Raw genomic sequence first — 26531 nt, 5'->3', positions numbered from 1 at the left:
CGATACAGTAAAAGTCACGGAAGAGCGGGCAAGTGCCCACTCTCCCAGCACAGGCCACTCATGTGCGTGCGATTCAGTAAATGTATTTAAGTTCAGGCCCCTGGTAAAAAGAGGCGCTAGGGACACTAATGCATCCCTAGCGCCTCAGTGAGTTTGACAGCCGACACTCAATTTTGGACACAGGCAAAATTGAGCATCTGGTTTTCAATCTGCAGGCCCATTTTAAATTTTTTTTTTTAATTTAACTATTTGTAACTTTTGGGACCTCTAACTTAATATCACTCAATTCTTGATATTAAGTCATAGGGTGTACAGAAAAGCAGTTTTCTGCTTTTCTGTGCACTTTCCTGGTGCTGAGAGAAATTAACGCCTACCAGAGCGCACTGTTAACCCATACTGTACTGTAATTGGCACGTTAGTTTGGCAAGGGTCTAGGCTTTGTCTTACTTAGAAGTATTTGGCATTGTAAGGAGTTTGCTTTGCTGTCACTGAATTGACACCAGAATTTGAATTGTTTATGTCCTAGTTCTGTACCTGTTGCAAATCTTAAGTTATTAATTATTGCTGTATTATAGTTTTGATATTCTCTATTTTTAGAGAAAACAAACATTTTATGAATCCTATGTGATTGGATCTGATGTATGTTTACTTTACATGTTTATTTATAAACTGCAATATAAGATAGAATAAGGTATTAATGCTAGTAAGTGCTTGAAATAGAATGTAGATTTTAAAATCACTTATGAATCCATTGTCAGGTGCAGTCTCATAAGTACTGAAGATATTTGATAAGCGTGCAACTAGTAGGGCCAAAACCTGTATGTCAACTGCTCCATGTTAGCCAGAAACATTTTTGGGGAAGCCAAAGCAAATGTCACTGCCTTGTGATAACTAAAACTGTTCATAGATCAAGCTAATATATGCAAGAGGTAGAAAACGCATGTTAACACATGGTGGGGAGGGAAGAAGAATTAAGTCAGGAACGTTAGACTGAAGAATACAAGGAAAAAAAAGAAGATTGTTAATGGCCTGAGTTCCAATTCCTTGTCATAAACTACTAAATACAGATTATGCAGATGTTAAGGATTGGAAACCCATCTTCTACCTAAAGGAAGAAAGGACTGCATTGTTTTCAGTGGTAGACTGACAAACACTGAGAGCCTGAATGATGTCCGAGTGACATCTGCTGGTATAAAAAGTGAGGCTGTCAGAGCAGGCACTGACTTTTTGCTCTGTATCCATTCTGCCTGCTTGCTGTATGTTTGAGGCAGAAAACCCGAAGTTTTCCACGGGGTGAGGCTGGGGAGGCTGGGGAGGCTGGGGAGTAAGTTTTATCCTCTAGTTCCAGCTTCTTTTGGAAGAATCCCTAGGTGGTGTTATAGAACATTAAATGAACAGTTTGCCTTGAACTCATTTGTCTGCTTCAGAACAGTGCTTACAGATGAGCTGTACAGAATTTGTCAGATGAATTCCCTATGCTGAGGAGTTTGTAGTTTTAGTAAAGGTTTTCCTTCTGGCTGGTTTCATTCCCCTGGAACTGACTGAAGAGTGCTGTTGTGTTAAGTTTTGTATTATTGAAACCACCAAGTCAAACATATGGACCATATCTTTTTTCCCAGGATTTGGATATGCTAGAGAAGAGGCCTATACTGTTATGGGACTGGAGGCAGCCATATCTGTTAAGAGGAAAGATTTCCCAGTACAGGAAGAATCCTGGGCCGGGCTGCCGCCACCCTCCCCCCCCCCTCCCCATCTACTACATGTTTTAAACCTACATACCAATGCAAGGATGAGAACCCCTCAGCACCTGGTTTGGATTTTGTTTACATAATTTCTTACACATAAGTGCTTCATACAGCCTTTCATCTATATGGACTTGCTAAGTACTCAGTTCAACATGCTGGAGTTTAGAAAAAAAGTTTGACCAGTAAAATTGGGGGGTTGCATGGTAGAAAGGAGCAGGCAGACAAACCAGTGACAGCCACAGGTGGGCCTGTGTGGGCAGCTGCCCACTCAGTTTGGACCCAGGCCCACCCAACTGGCACCAGAACTGCAAGGCTGTCGTGGGATCCCATCCCTGTGACTGAAGAGGACCCAGGCCTGGTGCGCCATTCTGTGCATTTGCACAGCACACATGGAGGAAGTGGTCCTGCAACTGTATGGCCAACTGATCTTCCTATTTGGGGGGGAAGCAGAAGCATGCACAGCTTCTGTTTCCTCCCCCCTCCAAGTAGGAAGATCAGTGGGCAGTACAGTCTGAAGATAGGCCAGTGGCAGCAGAGAGGCCAACTGATCTTCCTGCTGGGGGAGGAAGTGGAACTGAAAGCTGTGTGCAGGCTTGTGTATGGGAATGAGAATGGGAGCTTGAATGTGTGTTCATAAGACTATAAGCTTGGGGAGGGGTGAGAGTGAGAGCTTGTATGTGTGTCTGCAGAGAATGAGAGCTTGTGAGGGGGGAAGCATATGAGTGAGCTTGAGTGTGTGAGGGAGTTTGTGAGAAAGTATGCGAGGAAGGGAAGACAGTAGGACACTGAAAAGGAATTAGGAAATGAGTGACAAGGGAAAAAATAGGAAGACTAGGACCAACTGATTAGAAAAATACAAAGATCAGACAGACAAAGGTTAAAAAAAAGTTGAGCTGTTAGCAATTTAAAATGTGTCATCTGCATTTCTTATTTTGCTCTAAGTATTCCACTGTTCAGAAACTTTAGTTTCTCAGGCTATTTTGGTTTTATCTGCATGTTTGTTTCTAATTTGCAGTCTTATTTCTATATTAGGTAAACATTGGTCTCTGTTTTACCTGCATGTGACTGAAATGCAGTATTTCTGCTAGCATGTAGTTTCTCTATAGTAGTAGTCCAGCTTGTTCTGTTATTCCCGTAGGTGATGTATTAATGTTCTAGGTGTAGTATTTGCATTGCTGCTTTATCATAAGGTTGCTGTTATTTGAATCCTGAGAGTCAGTGCTGTGATTGTATGGCAAGGTTCTAGATGCCTTTCTTTGCAAGAGTTGTGTTATTTCACAAAATAGCAGTGGAGGGGTATTTTTTGTTGAGGTGTCACCTCAATTTGAATTTTTCTCATGTTAGTTGTAGTAATGTGAATTGCCCTAGATGTGCTGCACCTGTTCTGATTAATTATATTTTATTGTATTTATGATTTCTGGTTCTGCAAAGATGGTTCATGAAAGAATACATTAATTTTGTTTATTACATGAATGGAGCTGATGGTTTTCTATACTTGTGCATTTCTAAGCTGCAATAAATATAAAATAAATTCTAATAAGGAATTTTTAACATTGGTAAGTGCTTGAAGTAGAGGTAAATTAAAGTTTCATACATGATGCATAATGGCTGTTGCAAATTGCTTAGAAAGCCATTCTGGTGCAGTAGAATGGCATTATCTATCAATAAGAAAACTAGTAGACCTGCATGCCTACAGCCCACCCAAAAAAAAAAAAGAAAGTCTATTCTGGCTACACCACTGAGACAATGACTAGTTGGAAGATGGTAGCAGGTTGATGTAGGCTGGCAGTGGCTTCCCCATGTGTCATACTCAGTGGTGTGTCCTCAGTAGGGCTGTTTTTATCTATTGGCAGAAGCACACAAGGCTCTGCCTTGACTATTGGCTAGTGCCCTAATCTCAAGCAACAGCCTTCTGCTTCCTGCTCTGGTCCTGTGAGTAATATGGAATATTTGCTTTTTCACTACCAAGCATGCAGAGGAAAAAAACACAAGGATGGGCTGCCTGTACCAGCTTCAGCAAAGGCTTTGTATAAACAAAAGTTGCTGAACAGCACCTGGGAAAAAGGAATTTGTTAAACAGGGGGCTTGCACAGGCTGAAAAGTGTATAAATTGAAAGGCACAATTCTGTAAGGGTGTGGCTACTTTGTAAGACACCCATGCTTGCAAGTTCATGAATAAAGCTTACACTTAATGTTTCAAACTTGTGTTTACTCTCCTTCCTTCCAAGAAGGATTTGTTTGCTTGTTTCTTTGTTTCTATCAGATGGGGTTTGCTCAGGATTCACTTCATTGTGGACACCAAGGACCAGTGACTGAGGAAAGGAAGATGTGTCCTGTTTTCAGTCCTCAACTCAACACCAGGGTCAGTGTCCAACTGACAAGGGATCCCGAGATGGTGAACTTAGGTGCTCTGAGACTGTTTAAGTAGGCCCAGCTGCAACCAGGCAACTGCATGCATGGACCAAGATAAGAAAAAAGTTTACTATTAAAGTATTACCTTGGTGGTCAGGACTGTGGCCCTGGAAGGAGTGTGTGGTGAATGAGACATTCAGGACATGGAGGAATTCCAGGAAGTCCACAATGGGAAATAAAATGGCCAGGAATAAAAAGGGGGGCAGGACAAAGCCCCATATTCTTCCAACCAGAAAGTCCTTTAGGGAGGATGTTAAGGTCCTGGGAGGACAGATCTTGGCCAAGAAAGACAAAGATAATGATAAAAGTATTATTTAAATGGCCCAGACAGAGCATAAAGCCACTGGCTGTGTTCTGGCCAAAATATGGTGCAGATGAAAACCTGGTTGTGTCCTATATTAGATATGTATGTAATGGGAAAACATTTCTCAGGAAGAGGTGGAATATGCCATCTGTTGGACAGGCAGCAGGGAAACAATGTTGCCCATAAAAATATCAGAGCCTAAGACAGTTCCTAAAAGTGACCCTCCCTGCGAAGTGGAGGGAAACAAATGGGACCCCCTGGATCACTTTCCAGTTTGATTCGGTGCCTGCACTCCCTAGTGCCCCTCCCTCTCCCCATGAAAGTGAAGGTGCCAAGGGAGTAGGCGAACACCCGGGTGAGAAAATATTTAGAGGTTTGTGGGGGGCCCTGGGGTAGACTGGGGCACACTTAAGAAAGCAGAGGCCAGGGAACAGAAAAGAAACAGGAATAACTGGACCCCCTGAATCCACTAAGGGAGGTGCCTATAGGGGATGGTAATATTGGATACATTAGTAGTCCATTCACTAGTGGGGAAGTGAGAAACTTTAAAAGGGAAATGAAATCCCTGTTAGACTATCCCAGTGGGCCCCAATATATTTAGGTGGGCAGAACTGACGTTAACACGCAGTATCTAATTTAGAGGAGAAGAAAGGGCTCTGATTAGGGAGGCAGGTATGAGGATATGGGAAAAAGAACACCCACCTGGGAACGCAGAGGTTGTCGCTGCAGAACAAAAAGTACCCTAATACTGATCCCCAATGGGATAATGAGGCAGCAGACAGATCCCATATGAGTGACTTAGAGTCATTTTGAGGGGAGTTAGGGAAGTGGTACCTAGGAACCAGAATGTAGCAAAAGCTTTTGAAATACAGCAAGAGCACAAAAACCCCTTCGGCATTCTTGGAACAGGTAAGGATGAGACACTATTCTGACTTGCCCCCATGAGACTCAGTAAGCTAGGGTTTGTTGAAAATTGTCAACAAATCCTGGTCTGATATTCAAAAGTTACAGAAAAGGGTTGGAATGAAAAATCAATTGAGGAATTAAAGCCCAAGAAGAAAAAAGCAAAAAGCTAAAATGACTATTGTGAATGAGATATTCAAGAAGGGAACAGAAAATGGAAAGGGGAAGGTACAACCCTAATCAGGCAGGATGTTTTGAATGTGGACAAGTAGAACACTAAGAGTATCCTCAGATATAGAAAGTCTTCTCAGTGGTCAAACGTGAAGATGAATAGGGGAGTCAGGGGCTACTAGTTTTAAGGTCCTACTGAGAGCCTTGATAAATGTAAAGGTAGGACCAAAAAAGGATGAAAGTTCTCTTAGTAGATACAGGAGCCACAGTGTTAAAGTTTAGAACTTAAGGACAAGGCAGTTAAGGGGTTAGCAGCAGTGAGAAAGGGGAGAGTGGGAGATGCAGGAAAGTGGTTCTCAGGTGAAGACAAACAGAAGACTTCATGCAATGAATTAATCTTGCAGTTTAACACAAGATTTTAGAACAGTACTGCAGTTATTCTTTTCTAGTACTGATACTGTAATTCATTGTTACTAGGTTTACCTGACTCCACATTATGCCCTTTACAAATATTACAAAATGCTGCAGCTAGGGTAAGGGTACTAATTGGAACAAAAAATGAATCACATAACTTTTGATGAAACTTGGTTACCCATATCGTACACAATATAAAGTACTCTGCATGTTATTTATTTATTTATTTATATAATTTATATACCGGAGGTTCCTGTATAATATACATATCACCCTGGTTTACAAGGAACAGTAACTATCGCTACATTTAGCGGTTTACATAGAACAGAATTAGGAAAAACGTTTTTACAATTGAACAAATGAAGTAAGCAAGTTTTAACATAACAAAAACTAATCAAAGTAAGCAAATAGTGTATAATATTAGACCGTTAATAAACATGCAGTTAAATAAATCAATAAACATGGCATGTGGGAGTGAAAATAAATAAATCAATAAATAACATGGCATGTGGGAGTGAAAATACTTTTCTTCCTGATCATTGGCTCAAGGGGAAAGCTTGTTTGAACAACCAAGTCTTAAGTTTCTTTTTAAATGTAGTGTGGCATGGTTCTAGACGCAGGTCTGGAGGGAGAGAGTTCCAAAGTGAAGGGCCCGCTGTGGATAGTGCACGTTTCCTCAGAGCGGATTTCGCCGGTTGTGTGATTAGTCTGTTCTGATAAGCGCTTCTGGTTGGTTTCACGGATGAGTGTAGTTGAATTTGAAATTTTAAGTTGAGAGGTGTGATGTTGTGTAAGGCCTTATGTATCATCATTAAAGACTTGAACTGGATCCTGTATTTAATCGGAAGCCAGTGGAGGTGGTGGAGGATTGGGGTGATATGATCTCTTTTTTTGGCATTTGAGAGAATTCTTGCAGAGGCGTTCAGGACCATCTGAAGTGGTTTGGTGGTGCATGCTGGTAGGCCTAGGAGGAGAGAGTTACAGTAATCCAGCTTTGGGAGTATGATGGCTTGTAAAACCATGTGGAAGTCTCTGTAAAGGAGGAGTGGTTTGAGTTTCTTTATTGTTTGAAGTTTAAAGAAACATTCTTTTGTTGTGTTGTTGACGAATTTGTTGAGACTGAGTCTGCTGTCTATGATGACTCCCAGGTCTCTAACTTGTTGCGTGGTGGAGAGCCCTGCGGTGTCCGGATGTTGGTTAGTGTTAGAATGTGAGGAGGGGGTATAGTTTTCTGGTGCTATGAGGATTTCGGTTTTGTTTTTGTTTAGAACCAAGTTGAGGCTGGTGAGTAGATTGTTGATAGCTGACAGACATTTATTCCAGAATGATATGGCTTTGTGTAGGGAATCTTCTATAGGGATGAGGATTTGAATATCATCCGCGTATAGGTAATGCCTTAGTTTAAGGTTAGTGAGTAGTTGACAGAGCGGGAGCAGATAAATATTGAAAAGAGTCTGAGAGAGGGATGATCCTTGCGGTACCCCCCTCTTGGATTCGATGGTGTGGGACTCTTTGTTATTTATCTTGACCTTGTATGATCTGTTCTCCAAAAATGATTTGAACCAGTTAAGAGCTGCTCCTGTAATGCCGATGTCTATTAGGCGTTGCAGGAGGTACGTGTGGTTTACGGTATCAAATGCTGATGAGAGATCCAGGAGAGCGAGGAGGCAAGGTTGGCCCTTTTCTAGGTTGAAGATGATAGTGTCTGATAATGATGTTAATAGCGATTCGGTATTCATAGACTTACGAAAGCCAAATTGGTTTGAGGTGAGGATATTGTTTTCGTCAAGAAATTCTGTAAGTTGTTTGTTGACAACTTTCTCCATAACTTTGGCAATCATAGGGAGGTTTGCTATGGGTCTAAAGTTAGCTGGGTCTGAGGTGGGCAAGATGGGTTTTTTGAGAAGCGGTTTGAGAATGGCTAACTTAAGTTGGTTCGGGACATGTCCTTGGGTGAGAGAGCAGTTAATGATATCTGCTACATAATATTATGTTACATAAAGTTTACATAAATGTTACATAAAGTTTATGGAGCACAAAGACTGGCTGAATGCAGCAATTCATCTACATAAACCCCAGAGAAACCCAAGATCAGCTAACTTACAGATTAAAATGTAAACGAGCGAATTAGCTATTCCCTCCCATACAGTAACGCGCGCCCCGACTATCGCTTTTTTACCCTGCCATTTTGCTGCACGTTTACCCTGCTAACTTACCGCCTACCCTTACCCCAGCGTTAGAGGCAGGGGTAAGGGTAGACTGCAAACTTTCCCCCAGCCCCCGCTCACCTGCCCTGGCCACGTCCGGTCTCTGGTGCAGCCCCAGTCCTGTCCCCTCCTCCTGAAGCAAAAAAAAAACCCCGAAAAAAAAAGTAGCAAGAGAGCGAGGGGAGAGACGGGCAATCCTACGCTCGGGCCTGCCAGTCCCTTCTCCTCCCGAAGCAGGGCGCGAAAAGCAGCCTTGCTCCGGGAGGAGGGGGGGGCAGTTTAAAGCGATGAAGCGACTTACTTTTGCAGCCCCCCCCTCTGGACATTGGTGACGACCGCAGCTCCTGCCTCCAGCCTCCAGCTGTCAGACACATCGCACGTGGGAAAGTGGCCCCTATGCGTGCAATTGGCTGCTCAAGACGTGACGTCACATGCCGTGACACCAAACATCGTGACGTCACGTCTTGAGCAGCCAATTGCACGCATAGGGGCCGCTTTCCCACGTGCGATGTGTCTGACAGCTGGAGGCTGGAGCCGCGGTAGTCGCCGATGTCTGGAGGGGGGGCTGCAAAAGTAAGTCGCTTCATCGCTTTAAACTGCCCCCCCCTCCTCCCGGAGCAAGGCTGCTTTTCGCGCCCTGCTTTGGGAGGAGAGAAGGGGCTAGCAGGCCCGAGCGTAGGATTGCCCGTATCTCCCCTCGCTCTCTTGCTACTTTTTTTTCGGGTTTTTTTTTGCTTCGGGAGGAGGGGACAGGACTGGGGCTGCACCGGAGACCGGACGCTGCCAGGGCAGGTGAGCGGGGGCTGGGGGAAAGTTTGCCGAGCATCGGAGAACAACTGTCCACTTCCTGGTACCTGTCATTTCAAGTGTCATTTGACATGACATTTGAAATGACAGATACCAGTGTGGCCGTGAAGCGTTAGGCCCGCACACCCAGGATACTGTATAGGCGCTCTATACAGTAAAATGGGTTGCGTGGGCCTAACCTTCGCCTAACGCTTTGCAGATACAGCATGCAATTTGAAGAGAGTATCGAGCGGTAGGTGAAGAGAACTGTGCGTGCGGGGAACGAGGGTGCGCCTGGCACTGCCGCACTAACGCGGCATAACTGTATCGACCTGAAAGGCCTTCTAACAATACCATCAGTAAAGTCAGCCCATCTAAGTCAGATGAGACAGAAGTATTTCCCTGGCAGGCCCTAAGCTGTGGAATGAGCTTCCCACTGAGTTGAGGATCCAAACTGATTTGAAAATGTTTAAAAAGAATTTGAAAACTTGGCTGTTCTGAACTGCAATTAGAGGAACTGATTAAGAACCATTTTAATGATCTTATTTTTATATAAACTACTTAGCAGCTATTTTACAATTGAGTGCGAGACAAATTTATTAATTATGAACTTAGTTATATATTTTGAATACATTTTTTGTTTATTTTTAACCCATTTTAAAGGGTGATTTATTTGCTGGCTATTTTGACTTTTTTTGGGTGTGTATGTAAACTTAACTGTTTTATTTGCATTTCATGTTTGGAAATAGTTATAATGGCCAGTCTGAATGACAATAAGAATTTTATAAATAAAATTTAAAAGGTTTAATTTCATTTACAGTGCACTGAAATGTTTCAGTACAGGGAATAAGTACAGAATTGAATGAGCTCTTCCTTTTTGGGAAGAGCTTTATTTGAACAGGGGGAATCAATTAGATGAGGTAGCCTTACAAGAGACATGCATGCTGGGTACATTAGTGCCAACCTTCGCTCCAATTGAGACTATGCCAAAGTTTGGTCCAAAAGAACAGGCTGAACTCCCTGAGATGGGGCAGTTTGGAATGAAGCAGGGACCTGGCTCCTCCCCAACGGACACCAGATGCTAAATAAGCCACTGGTAAAGGAAATTATGGCAATCCTCCACCAGGGGAGCTCAAGCCTTTTGAAACACTGTTTAGGAAATATGGTTGCATAGGTATTTACACTGTGGCAGGTGCTCCATATGTCAGAAAATGGATAGGAAAATTGAGGAAAGCAGCTCCAGGGAGAGGGATCCAGGTTTAAGGCCCTTTCAGTGTATACATGTAGATTTCACTGAATGCCCCCATCCAAATGACAAATTCCTATTAGTAATTGTAGATCACCTCACTGGTTGGTTTAAGGCTTTCCCTGACATCTTGGGAATATTTGTTCCAGGAGCACTTTCATAACCCCCTTGGCTGTAGATATGGGCTGGTCTAACTGATTCAGATCAAGGGAGCCGTTTCAACTCCAAGGTCCTTCAAGGAGTAATGGAGGGATTTGGGCTCAACTGGCACCCACAATCTTTTGGAGGGTGGAGAGAATGAACCAGACCCTTAAACAAAATTTCCAAGGTTATGTTAGAAACCAAGATGCCCCGGACTAAGTGCTTACCCCTGGACATTGCTATGAGTAAGGGCCCAACCCCAGGAAGGATCTGGGAGTATCCCCCTATGACAGTGATGGTGAACTCCAATCCTCGAGTGCCACAAACAGACCAGGTTGTCAGGATATCCACAATGAATATGCATGAGAGAGATTTGCATATAATGGAGGCAGTGCATGCAAATCTCATTACAATCTTTGAGTTCTAAAAATTAATCTTATTTATATTTTCCTCTGCAACTGGACTACAATTTCTAAGTTCAAAAATTCATTTTATCTTATTATTTATATCTGGCATGGTTAATATGTCACTATATCCAAGTTAAATAGTTAAATTATACAGATTACATAATTTTATTAATTACAATGTTAAACTATACTATATTATTTATCATCATTATGTTAAATTGTCATCCAGTTATATTGTTCCATATGTGCCACTGTTCTATGTAAAGCCCCTTATCTCTGTTGGGCAGTTTATCGTTATATGTAAACCGGAGTGATTTGTAGTCTCTATAAGAACCTCGGTATATAAAAATTAAAAATAAATAAATAAATTGTTATTCATTGTGGATATCTTGACAACCTGGTCTGTTTGTGGCACTCTAGGACTGGAGTTAGTCATCACTGCCTTATGAGATGTTTGGACTGCCCTATCTGGGTAGGGCTGGAGAAATACCAGTATTCAACCTATTCCTAAAGAATTATATACTGGCACTGTTTATTTTATTTAAGGGAGAAGGGACTGTTGGCTCAAACCCCTCCACTGGACTTTTGAGGTACACCAGTTCTGGCCCAGAGACTGGGTGTTGATAAAGGTGTGGAAAGAGTCTAAGGTACAGGCAAAGTGGGAAGGACCATTTCAAATCCTGACCACAGAAACAGCGATGCAAATGGCTGAGAGGGTGGACTCTCCATTCCAGAGGCAAGGGACCCATGGAGCTGCTAGCAGATCCTTCCCTAATGGAAAGTGACAATCCATTTAAGATAATCACTAGAAAAGGCTAAACTTTGCACAAACAGTTATCCTTTGTATGCCCTTTTAGGCTGTGATCCCAGCCCCGAAAGCCCTATTTGGGACCCAGTGACCAGATTTAAAATGTACTGTGTGAACCATTACTAGACATATGGACTTCAAGACCAGGAACATTCATAGTGTGGGAGGGGGATTTTTGTGATCAAAGGGGAAATGTCAGACCTAACACTAGGGAATTGGTAACATTCTGGTACATCACTTGAGGGTCTAGGAGGCCGGAGATACCCATGGTATTTAAGGAAAAGGAAGAGAACCCTCATTCTTTGAACTGATTTGCAGGGGCAAACATCTGGCTCTCCTCTTAGGGGCCATAAGTTGGCCTTTTCCTTGAGAAATCTGCTTTAGCCCTTGGGTCCCATGTGGACAGAGGAATTAGAAATTGGGATATTGGTAACATTGCTTGTTATTGGACTAATTACCTTTGTTAGGTATATAGAAAAGGGATTGTGCAGGAGGGAAGAGGAAAATGTGGGTTACTCCATGTGGAATGATTCACTATCCCAACCTGGAGGCGGGGGAATTAGGCAACACACATTACTTAAGGTATATGTTGGAGGATACAACTGGGCCCCAGGTTATAAAGATAGATGCCTGTACACTAATAGATCACGGAGGAGTAGAATAATTATGCTATGCAGGAGAAATTTGTGCCCTGAAGGGGATTGCCCCTACTGGTCCAATCTCTTCTGGATGACAACCAAATTGACGACACAAACTAGCTCCCTGATCTCCATATTTAAGGGGCCCTTTGATCCAAATTGTCAAATTAAAACCTCTAACTCAGTATATAACACTATCAAATCAACCTATTGGTCTGAAGAGAGACTTCTGGACCCTTTTCCCATTAACGAATGAAAGGGAATTTGGGTCAGGGATATCCACCACAAAGACCCGACCGACTGCTGTATTAGAATACTTAAGAACTCACCTGCCCGAAGGATAGCTTCCACAGTTATGCCTGCCCCCCCCCCCAAGCCCCTCCTTGAATGACCTTAAGGTAGTAAAAGTGATAACTGAATGGATTTCAGAAAGACCAGAGATAGGAACCGGGTATGGGGAGGTAAGTGCCTGGGTGGAATGGATGAAATACAGTGAAGACCCTGAACAAGATCAACTTATGCTTGTACTTCTGGGAAAATAGGATGGTCTTAGACATGTTAGCTGAAAAGGGCTGAGTGTGTGATGCTGGGAGGAAGATGTACTTTTATACCCAATACTACTGCCCCAGATGGAACAATCATGCAGGCCCTACAAGGTCTCACTACCCTAGCAGAAAACTAGGATAGACATCACTTATGGGGTGACTGGAGTCCTGGTTTGGGAAATGGAAAAACTAGCTGTATCTATTTTTACTTCATTAAAAGCAGTAGCAGGTATTAGTGGCTTTAGGATGCTGTATCATGTGTGCGAGAACTGGTACAAAGACTAATTGAGACAGCAATAGCTAAAACAAAGATGCCATTAGGCCCTCCTCAGGAAACATGGTGTTGCTAGATGAGGAAAAGGAGATGGAATAACAAAGGGTGCATGAAATGTTGGAAACCTTAGAGGCAACATGCAGAAGTTGGTAAATGAAAAAGCAAAAAGTTGATAAGAAAAAAAAAGGGGAATCTGAGTAATATGGAATGTTTGCTTTTTCAGTACCAAGCGTGCAAAGAGAAAAACAAGGATGGGCTGCCTGTACCAGCTTCAGCAAGGGTTTTGTATAAACAAGAGTCAGAGCTAAGGCTTGGCAGGAGCTGAACAGCACCTGGGAAAAGGAATTTGTAAAAAAAAAAAACAGAGGGAGATATTGGGGGTGGGGGGTGGCTTGCATAGGCTGAAAAGTGTATAAATTGAAAGGCACAATTCTGTGAGGGTGTCCCCTACTTTGTAAGACACCCATGCTTGCAAGTTTATGAATAAAGCTTATACTGTTTCACTAAATTTGTGTTCACTCTCCTTCCTTCCAAGGATTTGTTTAATTGTTTCTATCAGGTCCCAAGCAGCATGCAAGGAACAGGACTGGAGGGGAGCGGTGGTAAGTCTAGAGTAGCGTGCATGGTGGAAAAAACAACCCAAACACCTCACGACCTGTTCCATAATACAGCCACTCCTGTCTGCAGGAAACAGAATAGCAGGCATGAAGGTGGAGTGAATAGCAAAACAAAATTAACTTTGTCTGCATATTTCTAGTTTGTGATCCCTTATTTGCTATCTGTGATATTCTGTATTCTGTCATGACAGAGGTAACTTATTCTGCTTGTGTGTATCTGTAGCAGGCCAGCTTGTGCAGTTTTCCTTCTAGATGGTATATTGGTGTTTTAGCACCAAGTGGAATATTTGCAGTGTTTCCTTTTCATACAGGGTTGTTGATGTTTGTGTTCTGGGAGTTACTTTATTACGTAAATTGAGGGACTTTGCAGGGCTGTTTTACTTCAGAGTGCCTGGTAATGGAGGGACTGTCCCTTACGGAGGAGACAATTTGAATGTTTTTCCTATGGAAAAGAACATCCCTATTCTATCCAGACAGCTATTTCAGAGATTAAGACTCATACTATGTTAGCTGAAGGTAATTTATAAAAAGTTTAGGTATTTGTGTTTCTTTGCTGTCTGTGGGTCAGAGAGGGAGGTTGCTGCTACTGTTGTGGTGCAGAGATTTGGTGGGTGGGGAAGGTAGGAGGTCCTGTTGCTGAGCAGGCAGTTGGAAGAAAGTGGCTGATGGATGAGAAGGATACTGCCCAACAAGGAATAGGTGTAGGAGAAAAGGGAATGCTTGGGCCAGGTTTAAGATGGATGCCCATAGGCAGTGTGCCATGGTGGAATCCTTTCAAGCTGTGCTGGCACAGGGCCTTAAAGGGAAAAAACCCATAGTAGGCTCCTCCTTGGTCTGAATTAGATACCTTCAAAATCTGGCACCCTATGCAGTTGCCTATGCCTAAATCCAGGAGGAAGAGAAAGGGAGAGCCAGAGGGACAGCAGTGCCTTACTGCCAATAAAATAGAAAAGTTCTGTTCTAGAGCAGCCACAGGTAAGTTGGGGAGGGTGCTAAATCTGAATTTCTGTCCAGAGCAGGCTGGTCCTGGCATTAAGTGGGAGAGCCTGGTGTAGATAAGTGGGCTATTGCTTCAAGGTTAGAATAACTGGTTATTGTGGATTTTATATTTGGCAGTTCATAAAAAAAGAAAACGAGAGGAGCTCTGAGCTATAGACAGCACCAACTTCTTGAAACTACTGGCCTTGGTGGTAACCAGACACTCTGCAAATAAAGGCAGCTGCATGTCTTATCTACATCTCAGTTCTCAGGCTCTGCATATTGCAGAATGTAAATCCTAAAAAGTCAGAACACAGTTATGCTACACCATTACAGTACACCTGCAAACACACTAATACTGCATCTCTGAAAAATAAATGAATATAAGCTATACTACATAGATTCAAAAGATCTTGATTATGTTTACAGCATGCAGAATTTCCAGTTGTTGCAGAGAATGAGTTTTGTACAGAGTCCTCCCAGAAGCAGAAACTGCTGCTTCCTGTTAAAAATATGCACCCCTCAGCTACCCTTCTGGAAAAATCCCTCGTCATCAATACCAGTAATGCCCTGCATTTCTTCAACTCCACAATCCCATTTTCATACACAATGGGTGCTTTGACACTTAAATAGGGATGTGCAGAAGGAAAAAATTTGTTTGGATTTCACCAGGACCCAAATTCGTTGCATTAGTTTCAGAGGGGAAAACCCAATTCGTTGATTAGTTTTAGTCGTCTGTTTTCCCATTAAAGTCAATGGGGGAAGTATTTGCAGCCATTTTTGGCTGCAGAATTGGGATTTTATCAATTGATGAAACTTCTGGGGAGCAATCAGAAAAACTAACTCCAAGGTACTTACTGTGGCAAAGTGGCATGAATAGCCTAAGGCACTGTAAAGGGGCAAAGGGTTACCAGGAGTGGCAAGAGTGCTTTAACAGAGGTGCAAAGCAGCAGCGAGAGCAACAAACACACTACAGCTTCAAAAGAGCACTGATAACAGTTGCATGAGCCCTCAAAAGCAGCATGACAGGCAAAGTGGCAAGACAAGTGGCATCAACATCCTACAGCACAATGAAGGGGGAACATAGCAAGCAGAGTGTCAGAAGAAACTACAAGGTGCCGATAAAGGGACAAAGCAGCAGAAAGACTAGCACCAACACAATGAGCAACCATGATATTGGCAAGACCACCACAAGGAGTAGAGTGAGTTGTCTGGTATATGGCAGCAAGGCAGAGTGGCAGAAAGTTGATAGGGGCAAGACAGGCTGGCCCCGGGGAGAGAGTTCCCTTTCCTTTGTGCAGGAAAGGGCTCCCTGAAATGGGTTGGCCCCTAGAATGTGGTAGTTCTGTTGGCATACAGTGAATACCCAGAAACAATTAACTGTACTTATGCACTTCAACTGATGACAAAGGAACTTGAGGACCTCAGAAGAAAACTGCTACTCTAGTCCAAATCTACAATATCAACCTATGTTGACTTTGTAGTTTACACAGTGCCTCTAAACTATGGGAACACAGGATGAACTAGAGTGCAACTACCACCAGTTTTCTATAGTACTAGAAACATTAATGTTGGCACCTAAGATTTAGGGAAAATGGCCCATATTATAAAGGTCATGAAAACTATTGAGCATATGAAATATGCAAGCTCCAAACATCTTAAGACAGTTTTATGTTCTTACATTCCAAATGTTGCAAAACAGGAAAAAGAATATTCTGGAAAGTAGTGATGCACAAATACATGAAACTGAAATTAGAAATACTAGAACTGAACTCAGGCACAGCGTTTCAGGTCAGGAACATGTGCTGATATCTGGAGCATAGGAGGCAGTTGGAGCTGATGCAAGGCTTTCAATTGCTTTTATTCGTTTTGCCATTCACAGGGAAAATTTGGAAACCCAATCAAAGGCATATTTTCAAACACACTAGCATTTCCATCAACTCTGGTGCCAGCCTTGAGCAGTGAGGGCTCATATCCCCTGCCATTGAAAATACATGTTCATTGGGGACACTGGTTGGTGGACATGACATTGCTGAGCCACTTTGGCTAGATGTGGCCAGACAGTGGACTTGTCTGCCCAATATGCCAGTGGATCTGTCTGCATGTCCTCTGTGAGCTCAGAGATACTGTGTCACTGACATTTGTGCTGGTGTCTTTGCTTGAGTGGGCTGAGTCACTCATGCTAGCTGCTCTCTAGCCCATTCCAGAACATGATTTTTTTATGGGCAACATGGCTTTGGCATACTGAAGTGGAGCAGAAGTACTAGCTGTTGCTGACAGTGCTGCTCCTGCTTGGTCTTGCACTACTCAAGTGCCTGCTGTTTCCTCCTCTGCTTCATGCCTATGGTGCTCCTGTTCCTTTTACTAACAGCAGGTCCTTCACAAATGTGAGACTTGTACTGTAGGGCGAGTTTCCCTTTCACATGGGGATCAGACTGTGGCAAGACTGTGTGGTCTTCTGTTAAAGGCCTTAATCTCTCTTGCACCTGCTTCTGCAAAAGCAGAAACAATGCAGCACCTCAGCCGTCATTCCCTCTTCCTGTTTAAAGCCCTCAATTTTCCTCCAGAAAATTAACTATAGGGATGATGTCAGCCAAGGTGGCACTTCTGGAACTCAGCTCCTCCATGGCATCCTTGAAGGGCTGCAGGATTTTTACCAGCTGACTCATGACTAACCAATCATGATGCCCTAGGGGACTAGGCACACCTATGTCCATTGTACCAGAAAGTTCATGAAGGGGTATCTGCTGCTCCACTAACCTCTGTAGCATCATATAGGTGGAATGCCACCGGGTGCCAATGTCTTGAATGAGATGCTTGTGAGGCATCTCCAAATCAGTCTGCTTTTGTCGGAGAACCTGCCCCACCTTCACACTTCTGTGGAAGTGTGCTATGTTATTGCACTTGTGTATTAACGTATGCAGGTATTCATTCTCTTAGTGACTGGACTCCAACCTCAGAGCTGACTTCACTATCCGGTGCAGAGTGTGTAAAACATTTGATGTTCTGAAAGCACCCATTGCATATTGCCTTTACCATGTTTGCACTATTGTCTGACAAAGAACCCTGCCTGAAGATTCCTGTCTCGCTGGTGTAGCTGCCAGCCCGCCAGCATCTGTCTGATGCATGCTAGAATATTGACTGAGGTATGGGCCTCGTCCGTCAGGTGGGTGTGCAGTAAAGCCCACCTCCACCCTGATATTTGTTCACTAATAGAGCTGCTGCCTGTCCCTGCCAGGTCCCACCAGTGTGCTGTCAGGGAAAGGTAAGAGTGTGCAGCATTCATAGCAGTCCAGATATTACAGGTGAAATGCACTCCCCTTAGTTAGCAGCACTTTGATGCAACTGACACTGGTTGTACAGGCTGGGAATGACCTTTCTGCTAAATGTGGTTCTGGAGGGGACTTTGTAATTTGGAACCAAGACCTTCAGCAATGCTTGAAACCCACATTCTCCACTATCTGCAAGGGCTGGTCATCAAGGGCAATCATTTCCCCAATGCTCCTGGTTACAACATTTGAGGCTGCCCGCCTCCTTCCCCGGGATAGCGTTACCAAATACCCCATTTCCTCCATGGTGGGTTGTCGCTTTGGCCACATGGCAGGGGGCTGCTGGCCTGCCCCCTGACTGCTAGAAGGGGCTGAGGGCATGGGATGACTTCCTTTTTAACCGCTTTATGCTGTCTGGAAAAAGGGGTCCCTGACTGGTACTGCCACTATCCCCAGATGGCAGTACTGCTGGGTATTGCTTCTGCATATGATGCATCATGCCAAAATTAGTTAGATGTCCCATTTGCTTGCCTCTGCTAATAGCCCTGGCATAGTAATTACACTGAGTAAAATGCGGGTCCTCCCTCACTTTAAAGTGGCTCCAGATTGCAGATTTTTCGTGATCCCTTTATAGCCTCTGGGGTGGATGCTGACACTGGAACTGAAGTAGTGTGTGCACCCTGAGAAGCAATGTCAGGGGCATCAGTCACTCTGTGCCTGTGCTGACTGCTCTTCCTCATGTTTCATTTCTCCCATGCAGCACTGAAATGGAGGCTAAGTGAACTAACTAAACCTCCTAAACCTTCGTCAGCTATTACTTCTTCCATTTCTGATGAGAATCCTACACAAAATGATTCTGCGCTACATTTTCAACGCTAAGTCGAATCTGCTCTCACACTGCTGCTTTTGGGTGTCACCTTGCATGACAGCCTTCCCTTCCCTCACCTCCAAAACTACAGGGCCAGAAACAGGTGGTTGCGATGCATCTTTAAATTTCAGGTTTTTTTCCCCCCCGATGGAACTGCCTGGCCCTCCAGAGATTTTAGATTGAACAGGTCCCTTTAACTTTAATGGGGAACTGTCACTGCCTTTTGAAATGCCTCCTCTGCCAGTCCCAATCACTCTACCACATCTAGTTTTCCCTAACATGGATTTAAATGTCACTGTCTACTAGGGATTTCAATTAACAGAATTGCTTCCAAAAAAAAGTCCTACTTGGGATTTGGCTTCAGAGAGCACTGCTGTCCCAATATCTGCAAAACTGCCCACTGACACCCAAGTGCATTGCCTTCTTTGCTTGAGAGCACAGAGTGAGTTTAAAAACCTGTAGTTAAAAAAGCCTGGCTTGGTACAGCAGCAAAAACAAAGAAGTCTTTCAATGGAAAATTCTATCAAAGTAGCTAGCAAATACAGATTTGAGACACTCAGACTAGCTGAGTACAGCCATCTCCCTGGACCACCCCTGCAAAGAGAGCATGGCATGCCGTGTGCTTAATGTATAAATAGTATAGCAGTAGTGTATTGAGTGAGAGCGGCGATTGGCTGCATTAGAAAAATACACTTAGCTCTGATAGGTTGTATTCTCATCTCCTTGCCAACCTGTCTGGCCTACTTTGACAGGGTTGTGAGGTCATTTATGACTCACAGGAAAGGGCTGGTTTTTGCTATGGATACTGCCACATGGCCTATTTCAAATAGCTGCTAAGAAATCACTGCGAGCCAAGACAAACTAATGTTTTATTCGTGGTGGATTGCAATACGTTTCATGAACCCACAAATACAACGAATAGGGACTTATGCGTTGTGGATTGCACATCCCTACTTTCAAATATATCATGTCCTACTGCTTACCATCTTCATTCTTGTTCCTCAGCCTTCCAGTTTCTCATTCTCTAGTACCATTTTTCTATGTTTCCTTATTTGATTTATAAGTTCTCAGATACAGTGTCCCTCTATGATGCTGACATCTTTCCACTTCTATGTCCAATTTCTTATCTGTCCTTTTGTTTTCCTCTTTATGGAAGTATCTTGCTGCCCCAACACAGCCACCCTCTTCCATCCCCCACCTCATCTACCCTATTACCTTGTTCTTCATCTTACATAATACTGGGACAGACCAAGATCCATCAAGCACAGCATCCCATTTCCATGAGGAAAATAGTAATAGCTTTGAAGTGCTAGTCAAGAAGTATAATTACTTTTATACTAGATTAGTTTGAGAGCTATTACTCTTCCTCATGGCAGAATAGAGGACTTTTTACCTTCAAAATAAACATGGCAGCCACGTTATTTTAGCCATTTTCTAGTTGACCGTACTGAAGATCAGGTCTTACCAGTGAGCCCCTTAGCATCTTCCTTCTGCATACATCAAGTGGTTAAATTTAGACCTACCAGTACAGCTCTGCCCATCTGTATGAAGCTCCCAACCAGCTCTGCAGGAACACTTTGCACCCCATGTTGTATTCATACACTCCTGCATGCAGCCTCCATTGTCCAAAGAACAATTAAAACCTAAATTAAAAAACACAAAAATGTTTAGTGCAGTTAAAACTTGATGTGCACAGGCCTTATAAAAGCACCAGAGTCAACTAGTTTAGCAGTTAAGTTTAGAAAACATTGTAAATAGATAAGAGGACTTATTCCATTTTTTACTACATTGTCATTACTTTGCTATAAATAATTCCTAGTACAACAGTTATCAGATGCATCTGAAGTACTAGTAACTCAGTAGGACCAAAGTCTTTGTATGATATGCACCCTTCCTACACTGCCAGATATTCAGGGCCTAGGTGAGCTTTCTGCCTTGTGCTCCCCCTCCCCCAAAATAAACACAAGTTATGCATTTATAATAGAGTTTACATGGACAAAACAAATAGTATAGTATGCTGAAATAGAAGTATCACTTCCAGTATGTATATTATATATTTACATGCACTGCTGTGTACATAAACAGAAAACCCTGCTAAAAAGCAAAAACCACTTGGAACCCATATGGAATTAGACCTATTGTAATGCATGTTGGGCGTAGACTTTGTACTCAAAGCCACAAGTAAAGTGCATTACAATATTGTAAAACTTCCCATACTGAAACACTAAGTACTAGTGCTCAGATCATAACCCTGCCTATAAAAATGCAATGCTATAAATCACCCAATACACCTATTAGAAACCAAACAAGCCTAGCTGCTAGAGAACCCTACACTAAGCAGAATACTTCAAGTTTGATCACACATGAACAGAAAACCACCAAAAACACAGAATAATGAGACCATAAGGTAAAAATTAAAGTTTGCGGACAAAAAGTAGATTGGACAGCAGAACAATGGGAGCACTGCCATTCATAAATTAACAAAATGGAGAGAGAAATACAATAGTACAATTTTTCTAGTAAAAGGAATATTTCAAAATAGACAATATCAAATTAAAGACATGTTTTCCAGCACCAAAACAAAAATTGAAATATAACATGCACATCAAATATTTATACCCAATTAAAGCAAACCAGGATATAAGATGAACCTCTTACTATACCTTGGAACTTTTGATTTTCAGATGCCCCGAGATTGTCATGGATTAGCTGATGGGGGTGGGGGAGCAGGGATTCTTACCCACACACAACTTCCTTCCACAGGCATATGGACAGGGCTCTGCTCATGGCCCACCAAGTCTTCTCAGCTGCAAGCGAGATGGGCTCTGCTCTGGCCCCACATGGCTGCTCTTCATACTCCAATGGTTGGCACCCTAGGTGACCACCTAGTTCACAAGCTGGCCCTGCCTGACAACCTCCCTCCAAGTCACCGGAAGGTTGCCTTCCTAGCTCCACAATGGGAATAGTCAGAAGATGAAGTATATTTGAAGCAGTAATGTGAGGGGCAGCTGGGGAAAGACTGTTTAAATAGCAGAGACATGAGGGACAGACATGAAAAAAGGGAGGAATGTAGTATGGGAGAATCAAGGGATAAAAGGTTGCCATTACAGCAGAAGACTGGTAGGGGAGAAAAGTCTGAACCTTTTTTCTGAAAGGCCATTAATGGAGTGTCCCTATTTGGGACCTGTGCTATTTACTCATATGAAAGTTATCTGGAAAAGAGGTGATCACATTTGCATGTGTCAAAATTGTCTTCAGTATAACTTAGCAGTGGATTGTTAAGAATTTCAGAAGATCGTGATACTAGGAGACTAGGTGTCTTAAGTGGCAGATATTTAATGTAGATAAATGCAGAGTAATGCATATAGGGAAAGAATCCCAACTATAGGTATACAGTGCTCCATGTTGGGTGTCACCATGCTGGAAAGAGACCTCAAGTCCTTGGGGACAATCCTTTGAAATCTTCTGCTCAGGCTATGGTGGCAATAAAAAAGGGTAAATAAAGTGTTAGATTTGCAAAGAATAAATATCATAATGCTTTTGTATAGATCCATGGTAAGAGTGCACCTTTAATACTGTGCAGGCCCAGTCATTACAAAAAAAAAAAGAATTTCCTTATGGATAAAAGTTAAAGAGCTCCAAAAAAAATGACAGAGGAGATGAGATTTATAAAATCATGAGTGGGGGTAGAATGGGCAAATCAGGAACAGTCATGTCCCATGTCAAACCTAACTGGCAGATTTAACAAACTGTAGGAAATTTTTGTATTCTGCACACAATCAAGTTATGGAATCTTGCTAGAGGATATTGTTAAGATAACCATAGTGGATTCAAGAGGATTTGACAAGTTCCTGAAGGAAAAGTCCATGAACAGCTATTAGCCAGGTAGATGTAGGAAAATGAGAACTTATCCCTTGGAGCGAGATAGAAATAGATCAAATATTGTGGCTCTGTTGGGTGCTTGCAATAGGGATGTGCAGCCAAAAAGTTTGTTGCGTATGTGATACGTATTTGTGGGGGGTCAATTCCATTTCATGTGGAAGTATGGAGAATTCAATAAGTTGTCGATCTGTAAATACGTTACTACGGCGAGTTAAATTGTCCCAGCTAAAATTAAAACTATAATCCCCCACCCTCCTGACACCCCCCCCCCCCCAAGACTTACCAAAACTCCCTGGTGGTCCAGCGGGGAGTCAGGAAGCCATCGCTGCACTCGTTTGCTGGTTTCATCACGGCGCCGATAGCCTGTGTCACAGGGGCTACCAGTGCCTTTAGTCAGTCCCTATCACATGGTCACTGGTGCCATCTTGTGCCATCTTGTGCTCCTACCATGTGAAAGGGGCTGACCAATGGCACCGGTAGCCCCTGTGACATAGTATGGGCAAAGGCTATCGGCACCATTTTGAGACTCAAAATCGCTGTCCGCCAGGACTCAAAATGGCGCCTATCGCCTTTGCCCTCACTATGTGTGTCAGTGAAAGCAAAGGCGATCGGTGCCATTTTGAGTATTGGCAATGGATGGCCGGTGTGCAAGGAGGTCGCTCCCGGACCCCTGCTGGACTTTTGGCAAGTCTTGTGGGGGTCAGGAGGCCCTCCCCCAAGCTGGCCAAAAGTCCCTGTGGGTCCAACTGGGGTCCCAGAGTGACCTGCTGTCCGATGCCAGGACTCAAAATGGCACCAATAGCCTTTGCCCATACTATGTCACAAGGGCTACTGGTGCCATTGGTCAGCCCCTGTCACATGGTAGGAGCACAAGATGGTGCCGGTGACCATGTGACAGGGGCTGACCAATGGCACTGGTAGCCCTTGTGACACAGGCTATCGGTGCCGTGAAACCAGCACAGAGGGTGTGAGTGCAAGGAATGGCTCCCGGACTCCCCGCTGGACCACCAGGGAGTTTTGGTAAGTCTTGGGGGGGGGGGGGGGGGTCAGGACGGTGGGGGATTTAAATTTTTATTTAGGAGGCTGAATAAAACAGAAATCTGTTTAATATGTGGGGAGTCGCGATGCGTTTCGCCTCCCCACGTATTTAACAGATAGCAAAAAATAAGTTCCGCAGATAGCCAATGCACATCCCTAGCTTGCAATCTAGACTGGCCACTGTCCAAGACAGGATGCTGGGCTCTATGGATCATACTCTAAAACAGCATGACATTTATGTTTAAGTAGAAAATGGCCTTAAATTTGATAAGACTTTAAATGTAGCTACATTTCTCATATGTAACCCTGAAGCTGGGAAATAAGTTAAGATTCATAGGATCACACATAAGATACAGAGTCTAAGTCACAGTCCACTCTTCAAGCTCCATTTAGTGGATATTGTCAGAAGTGGGAAATATCATCCAGTGCCAAGATGTTGTGTCAACCATTTAAAAGAATCAAGATTTGTTTTTACTGAAGAACTTAGATTTGTTTGTCAAAATGTTTCCATTTGGTAGAACCACAATCCAGAAATACCTTAACCAGTAACTAGTCCCTCAGGACTCTGTACAGACACTAAGTTCCTTGTTAACAGTACCTAAAATGCTGAAGCTCTAGTTCAGGGGTGACCACAAACCTGGTTGTCAGGATATCCCTAATGAATATGCAGAAGAGATTTGCATACAACAGCAGCAGTCCTTGCAGCTGTCTCATGCATTAGTCAGTGTGCATATCATGAACACTTGGCCTGTTTGTGGCTCACAAGGACTGGAGTTTGCCACCCCTGCTTTAGTTTGATCCTTCTCTTTACTTTTCAGTTTTTCATACTTTTGGATACCTGACTGGCATGGGGGTGCTACTTTCCTGTTTCCTCTGGATACTGTGCACATATCTTCACCTTTTCCAAATTTTTTGCTATGTGGGCACTGACTCTTGGGCTGAGAACTGGAGCTGAAAGGTTGGCAAAAAGATTTTTGCATCTTCTGTTGAAAGTTAGCTTGAAAGAAAAAGAGTCAGAAAGTTTTAAATCTCCATATCCCACTGAACTGGACCTGGGATTTGTTTAGGAAAAAAAAAGACTGAAAATACACTTCTCTACTGCCATGGTGGGTCCTGTGGACATTTGTTGGAAGTAAGGAGCCTTAAATGGGGGTACTGTGGCATAAAATGCTGCTCTTCTGCTCAAAACACAGCTTTCCTTCAAGGATGCACCTTTTGTAGGCAGAAGCAAGCTGCCCATACTGTTGTGATCCTGGGTACTTACACTAACAAACAAAACTATGAAGAGATTGGCTTTTTGATTACTGCCCTGTGAAAACTTCAGAGACCATACCTGCTTTTTCTATGGGTACTACCAGGTGAAGTTATGCTTAGTTTTGAAAGTCTGCACACTTTTTCCATAGTGGTCTCACCCTGGAACACCTCTCCTGTATGTGGGTTGACAGTATGCATTATTCCACGATTTTCTTTTTAGGGAATGGGTTCTTCCTGCTCAGTTTCCCCTTCTGGAAGCATGGCATAGGGCAATGCAGTAAGGGGAAGTGGAGGAAGGAAAGGAATGAAGAAAAAAAGATAGCTAGAGAGGGATATCAGTGGGCTGGAAGGGTATCACATAAGGAGAAGTGAAACTAAAGGTACTCTTACCTTATTGAATTTGGGCTGTCCATATAGACCTGCAACAAGGCCTTTCAGCAAGAGATACAACAGAACAGTATACAGAGATAAACAGGAGCTTACCACATGTGCTTGGTTCATCAGTTCCATCAAGACAGTTCGCTTTCCTGTCGCACATCAGCATCTCCATGATACAGGTTCCATCACCACATCTGTGCATGCCTTCAACACAGGGGACTGTTTACAGAGTGGAGGAGGGGGAGAGAGGGCTTCAGAACCAGACATACAGTATGTCAAGCTATTACTGCACTTTTACAAGCAGCTAAGCATTTGCCTTTCTGTGCATCAGTTAAGCAAGCAACGACACTTGATTTAAAGAGTTAATGGCTAAATGGGAGCCTTCCATTTCAGAACACTGTCCTGTCTTTAGTCAGAGGAAGACATACAATGCCCAGTGATTGAGGTGGTTAGAGTGTACATAAAATCCCATGGGCTGGCAAAGTGATGCCTCTACTGCAGTACCCCCTTCTGCAATGTTCCCATATGCTCTCAAGTACTGGTGAAAGATTGGATTTTTTTGCAGCACTACACAATGAGAAGACAGGTATACAATAGAAAGTTAAGTTGTCAATAGTAAAGTTTTAACACCTTCAGTTAAAAGCAGTATGAAGGCCAACCATCTATATTTAAGAAAAAGGTTGAGAGAAATAAAGAGGTGCAAGATTGTACCATCACTTCTCAGTAGGGAGCATCAAAACTGGTTACCTTAACAGCAAGGTTAAGCTCAAGCTAGCCATGTCACACCACAGGCATTCAGGAGTTCTTGCTCTTACAATAACTCTTATAAGATAATATTGACATGTCTTTTGGAAAGTTTTACCCCTTTATTCTGTTGTCTTTGTAGCCTGAAATGTATTCTTTAATGGTTAATTGGCTTAATGCCACATATGCAGAGGGGGGTGCCTTGACCCAGCCTACAGGAAGAAACAGCTGGATGCCCCTTTGGCATAACTGGCTAGTTTTTTTTCAAATCTATTTTTAAACCTTGTCCAACATGTATTATGAAAAGGTTATGAAAAACTAATACAAAGACTCCAAGAAACTGGCAAAAAAAAAAAAGCTCTCTTAAAGTAGGACTGGTGGAGATCCCTAGCACTAACAGTGCAGTACAGACGAGTTTTATAGTTTCTTCCCCACTGAGTTATAGCATGCAACCTCTGCCATGTATGATCAATGCCACAACTGCAATACTTCATAGTAAAAA

General features: G+C 43.1%; 1 protein-coding gene across 3 annotated transcripts in view; it reads right to left on the bottom strand.

Annotated features, from left to right (window-relative positions):
- Positions 1-26531, bottom strand: part of LOC115091242 (low-density lipoprotein receptor-related protein 2-like) — a 271760-nt gene that overhangs the window by 173823 nt on the left and 71406 nt on the right. For all 3 annotated transcript variants that reach the window (XM_029601348.1, XM_029601358.1, XM_029601367.1), the window contains exons 5-6: positions 25391-25504; positions 20257-20376 (exon numbers count right to left, since the gene is read on the bottom strand). In XM_029601348.1, the coding sequence (XP_029457208.1) occupies positions 20257-20376; positions 25391-25504 (234 nt within the window). The remainder of the gene's footprint in view (positions 1-20256; positions 20377-25390; positions 25505-26531) is intronic.

This window comes from Rhinatrema bivittatum, chromosome 1 (assembly GCF_901001135.1).
Source record: "Rhinatrema bivittatum chromosome 1, aRhiBiv1.1, whole genome shotgun sequence".
NCBI lineage: Eukaryota > Metazoa > Chordata > Amphibia > Gymnophiona > Rhinatrematidae > Rhinatrema > Rhinatrema bivittatum.
This window is presented reverse-complemented; position numbering and strand designations above follow the sequence as displayed.